Source organism: Nansenia antarctica, assembly GCF_963989245.1.
Source record: "Nansenia antarctica genome assembly, chromosome: 6".
In the NCBI taxonomy this organism is placed as follows: domain Eukaryota; kingdom Metazoa; phylum Chordata; class Actinopteri; order Argentiniformes; family Microstomatidae; genus Nansenia; species Nansenia antarctica.
In genome coordinates, this window is record NC_137676.1 from 73,350,540 (window position 1) to 73,356,086 (window position 5,547).

At 58.3% G+C, this 5,547-nt stretch overlaps 1 protein-coding gene across 1 annotated transcript in view; it reads left to right on the top strand.

The window, feature by feature from the left end:
* wdfy2 (WD repeat and FYVE domain containing 2) overlaps nucleotides 1-4,826 on the top strand; it is a gene marked incomplete at its 5' end in the record, with an annotated part of 19,941 nt that extends 15,115 nt beyond the window's left edge. Inside the window, 4 exons of the mRNA XM_080533259.1 lie at nucleotides 1,861-1,962; nucleotides 2,179-2,309; nucleotides 2,410-2,518; nucleotides 4,610-4,826. Coding sequence (XP_080389385.1) covers nucleotides 1,861-1,962; nucleotides 2,179-2,309; nucleotides 2,410-2,518; nucleotides 4,610-4,639 — 372 coding nt within the window. The 3' untranslated portion in view covers nucleotides 4,640-4,826. The remainder of the gene's footprint in view (nucleotides 1-1,860; nucleotides 1,963-2,178; nucleotides 2,310-2,409; nucleotides 2,519-4,609) is intronic.
* Between the last annotated feature and the right edge of the window lie 721 nt (nucleotides 4,827-5,547).

The window sequence follows — 5,547 nt, forward strand, 5'->3', positions numbered from 1 at the left end:
GAGGGAAGGAGGGAGGGAAGGAGGGAGGGAGGGAGGGATGTGACCAGGCAGGAGGTGAGGGGGGAGGGGGGGAGGGAGGGAGGGAGGAGGCAGGGAGGGATGTGACCAGGCAGGAGGTGAGGGGGGAGGGGGGGAGGGGGGAGGGAGGGAGGAGGCAGGGAGGGAGGAGGGAGGGAGGGAAGGAGGGAGGGAGGGAGGGAGGAGGCAGGGAGGGAGGGAGGGATGTGACCAGGCAGGAGGTGAGGGGGGAGGGGGGGAGGGAGGGAGGGGGGAGGTGAGGAGGGGGAGGGGAGGGAGGGAGGGGGGAGGGAGGGGGGAGGGAGGGAGGGAAGGAGGGAGGGAGGGAGGAGGCAGGGAGGGAGGGAGGGAGGGGGCAGGGAGGGAGGGAGGGATGTGACCAGGCAGGAGGTGAGGGGGGAGGGAGGGAGGGAGGGGGGAGGGAGGGAGGAGGGGGAGGGAGGGGGGAGGGAGGGAGGAGGGAGGGAGGGAGGGGGGAGGGAGGAGGGAGGGAGGGAGGGATGTGACCAGGCAGGAGGTGAGGGGGGAGGGGGGGAGGGAGGGGGGAGGGAGGGAGGGAGGGGGAAGGAGGGGGAGGGAGGAGGCAGGGAGGGAGGGAGGGATGTGACCAGGCAGGAGGTGAGGGGGGAGGGGGGGAGGGAGGGAGGGAGGGGGAAGGAGGGGGAGGGAGGGATGTGACCAGGCAGGAGGTGAGGGGGGAGGGGGGGAGGGAGGGAGCGAGGGGGCAGGGAGGGAGGGAGGGATGTGACCAGGCAGGAGGTGAGGGGGGAGGGAGGGAGGGAGGGGGGAGGGAGGGAGGGGGGAGGGAGGGAGGGAGGGATGTGACCAGGCAGGAGGTGAGGGGGGAGGGGGGGAGGGGGGAGGGAGGGAGGGAGGGGGGAGGGAGGGATGTGACCAGGCAGGAGGTGAGGAGGGAGGGGGGGAGGGAGGGGGGAGGGAGGGAGGGATGTGACCAGGCAGGAGGTGAGGGGGGAGGGAGGGAGGGGGGAGGGAGGGAGGAGGCAGGGAGGGAGGAGGCAGGGAGGGAGGGAAGGAGGGAGGGAGGGATGTGATCAGGCAGGAGGTGAGGGGGGAGAGGGGGAGGGAGGGGGGAGGGAGGGAGGGGGGAGGGAGGGAGGGGGGAGGGAGGGAGGAGGGGGGAGGGAGGGAGGGATGTGACCAGGCAGGAGGTGAGGGGGGAGGGAGGGGGGAGGGAGGGAGGGGGGAGGGAGGGAGGAGGCAGGGAGGGAAGGAAGGAGGGAGGGAGGGAGGGAGGAGGGGGGAGGGAGGGAGGGAGGGAGGGATGTGACCAGGCAGGAGGTGAGGGGGGAGGGGGGGAGGGGGGAGGGAGGGAGGAGGCAGGGAGGGAGGAGGCAGGGAGGGAGGGAAGGAGGGAGGGAGGGAGGGAAGGAGGGAGGGAGGAGGGGGGAGGGAGGGGGCAGGGAGGGAGGGAAGGAGGGAGGGAGGGAGGGAAGGAGGGAGGGAGGGAGGGGGGGAGGGAGGGAGGGGGGAGGGAGGGAGGAGGCAGGGAGGAGGGGGGAGGGAGGGATGTGACCAAGCAGGAGGTGAGGGGGGAGGGAGGGAGGGAGGGAGGGAGGGAGGAGGGAGGGAGGGAGGGAGGGGGGGAAGGAGGGTGGGAGGGGGGAGGGAGGGAGGGAAGGAGGGGGAGAGGGAAAGAAGAAGGAGACACTGGGAGGCAGGAAGAGGGTGGGGAGTGAGAGACTGATGGATGGAGAAAGAGAGGAGGGATCAAAGAATGACACACACACACACACACACACACACACACACACACACATACTGTACACACACACACTAGTGTATAGGGTGCTCCTTTGACCTGTTTTGTGTGTGTGTGTCCAGACCCCAGAGTGGCTGGACAGTGACTCGTGTCAGAAGTGTGAGCAGCCGTTCTTCTGGAACTTCAAACAGATGTGGGACAGCAAGAAGATCGGCCTGCGCCAGGTACGTTCCTATTGACGCCTCCCTGCATGGAGTTCCCCGTGCTGCCCACCAGAGGGCAGCAGAGGCTCATAGTTGGAGAGAGAGAGAGAGAGAGAGAGAGGCTGTGGTCTTGTGTATTAATCATTAGTTTACTCTGGTGCCTCCATGGTCCCTCTGAGTAGGCGTAGTAGGCCGTACAAAAGCCTCAGTGTTTCCTGTGTCCTCTCCCCACTGCAGCACCACTGCAGGAAGTGTGGCCAGGCCGTGTGTGGCAAGTGCTCCTCGCGCCGCTCCACCATCCCTCTCATGGGCTTTGAGTTCGAGGTGCGGGTGTGTGACAGCTGCCACGAGTCCATCAGCGACCAGGAGTGAGTCTCCACCACACCCTCCATGTAACGGTTGTTATGGCGACGTCACGGTCGTCATGGCGATGTAACGGTTGTTTGTCGTCGTTGTCGTGTCTTTCAGCCGGGCGCCCACGGCCACGTTCCACGACAGTAAGCACAGCGTGGTGCACATGCACTACGACCCCACCACGGGCTGGCTGCTCACCTCCGGCACGGACAAGGTCATCAAGGTGAGACTAGGACTGGACACCCGCACGCAGCCCCTAGACCCTAGTCTCTAATCCCTAGTCCCCACTATCCCCTAGTCTCTAATCCCTAGTCCCTAATCCCTAGCCCCTAATCCCTAGCCCCTAATCCCTAGCCCCTAACCCCTAGTATCTAACCCCTAACCCCTAGTATCTAACCCCTAACCCCTAGTCTCTAACCCCTAACCCCTAGTCTCTAATCCCTATCCCCTAGCCCTTAGCCCCTAGTCCCTAATCCCTAGTCCCTAGTCTCTAATCCCTAGTCCCTAGCCCTTAGCCCCTAGTCTCTAATCCCTAGTCCCTAGCCCTTAGCCCCTAGTCCCTAGCCCTTAGCCCCTAGTCCCTAGCCCTTAGCCCCTAGTCCCTAGCCCTTAGCCCCTAGTCCCTAGCCCTTAGCCCCTAATCCCTAGCCCTTAGCCCCTAGTCCCTAGCCCTTAGCCCCTAATCCCTAGCCCTTAGCCCCTAGTCCCTACTCCTCAGACCCTACTCTTTTCTTCTTATTTATTTAGCAACGCTTTTAATCCAAAGCGATTCACAGGGACATTCCCCCCCTGGAGTAACTGAGGGCTAAGTGCCTTACTCAAGGGCACACTAGTGGTGGTGTTCCCAGGTCTTACTCAAGGGCACACTAGTGGTGGTGTTCCCAGGTCTTACTCAAGGACACACTAGTGGTGGTGTTCCCAGGTCTTACTCAAGGACACACTAGTGGTGGTGTTCCCAGGTCTTACTCAAGGACACACTAGTGGTGGTGTTCCCAGGTCTTACTCAAGGACACACTAGTGGTGGTGTTCCCAGGTCTTACTCAAGGACACACTCACAATCTTCCGATCACCAGTCCAACTCACTATTCACTAGACCACCACTAGCCCCCCTACTACTCCCTCCCTAACCCCTAGACCCTACTCCCTACTCCCTAGACCTATACCGGTGGAGTGACCACCATCTTGCTTACATCTCTGCCACCAGTCAGCTTCTACTACTTTTTAATATTATTGCCTTTAAAGTACTAAATAATTAAATTAAGATTATATAATGATTAAAGCACTTTGAGCTGCAACGTTTGCAGGAAAAGCGCAATACAAATAAAGTTATTATTATTATTATTATTATTACTAGATCTGTCAGATGTTCTACTAGGTCTGTCAGATGTTCTACTAGGTCTGTCAGATGTTCTACTAGATCTGTCAGATGTTCTACTAGGTCTGTCTGATGTTCTACTAGATCTGTCTGATGTTCTACTAGGTCTGTCAGATGTTCTACTAGATCTGTCAGATGTTCTACTAGGTCTGTCAGATGTTCTACTAGGTCTGTCAGATGTTCTACTAGGTCTGTCAGATGTTCTACTAGGTCTGTCAGATGTTCTACTAGGTCTGTCAGATGTTCTACTAGGTCTGTCAGATGTTCTACTAGGTCTGTCAGATGTTCTACTAGGTCTGTCAGATGTTCTACTAGGTCTGTCAGATGTTCTACTAGATCTGTCAGATGTTCTACTAGATCTGTCAGATGTTCTACTAGGTCTGTCAGATGTTCTACTAGGTCTGTCAGATGTTCTACTAGGTCTGTCAGATGTTCTACTAGGTCTGTCAGATGTTCTACTAGGTCTGTCAGATGTTCTACTAGGTCTGTCAGATGTTCTACTAGGTCTGTCAGATGTTCTACTAGGTCTGTCAGATGTTCTACTAGGTCTGTCAGATGTTCTACTAGGTCTGTCTGATGTTCTACTAGGTCTGTCAGATGTTCTACTAGGTCTGTCAGATGTTCTACTAGGTCTGTCAGATGTTCTACTAGGTCTGTCAGATGTTCTACTAGGTCTGTCTGATGTTCTACTAGGTCTGTCAGATGTTCTACTAGGTCTGTCTGATGTTCTACTAGGTCTGTCAGATGTTCTAGAGTGCTGCTTGTGGACAGGGTCTCAGTCATGTAGGATAGGAGCCAGATGTCACGAGACACGCAGGTCTGATAAAGTAGTCATAATGGCGACAACAACAAGCTGCGTATGTCTAATACAGTAGTGATGATGATAGTGATGATGATGATGATGATGATGACGTTATTCTCCCTCTGTGGTGTCGACAGCTCTGGGACATGAGTCCGGTGGTGTCCTGAGGTTCCTGGTTTGTCGTGGGCAGTGTGGAGCTACACTGACCAATCAGCTGCAAGCTTACTACAGCCTTGGTGGAGCTCCACCGACGACCTATCAGATGAAAGCTTACAGCCTTGATGGAGGAGGGGGCCGTCCTAAGAGGAGGCAAGGATTATCCAGCAGAAGAACAAGAGACAACCTGCCGCGACCGTCGACACCTTCCTGTATGACTGTTGAGACAACCGCCAGGCAACATCTACACAATATCTACACAACATCTACACAACACCCCCACACCTGCCCCTCAACACCCCCACACCTGACCCTCAACACCCCCACACCTGACCCTCAACACCCTCACACACCTGACCCCCAACACCCCCACACCTGACCCCCAACACCCTCACACACCTGACCCTCAACACCCCCACACCTGACCCTCAACACCCTCACACACCTGGCCGTCAACACCCTCACACCTGACCCTCAACACCCCCACACCTGACCCTCAACACCCCCACACCTGACCCTCAACACCCCCACACCTGACCCTCAACACCCTCACACACCTGGCCGTCAACACCCTCACACCTGACCCTCAACACCCCCACACCTGACCCTCAACACCCCCCACACCTGACCCTCACACACCTGACCCTCAACACCCTCACACCTGACCCTCAACACCCTCACACCTGACCCTCAACACCCCCACACCTGACCCTCAACACCCCCACACCTGACCCTCAACACCCCCACACCTGACCCTCACACACCTGACCCTCAACACCCTCACACCTGACCGTCAACACCCTCACACCTGACCCTCAACACCCCCACACCTGACCCTCAACACCCCCACACCTGACCCTCAACACCCTCACACACCTGGCCGTCAACACCCCCACACCTGACCCTCAACACCCTCACA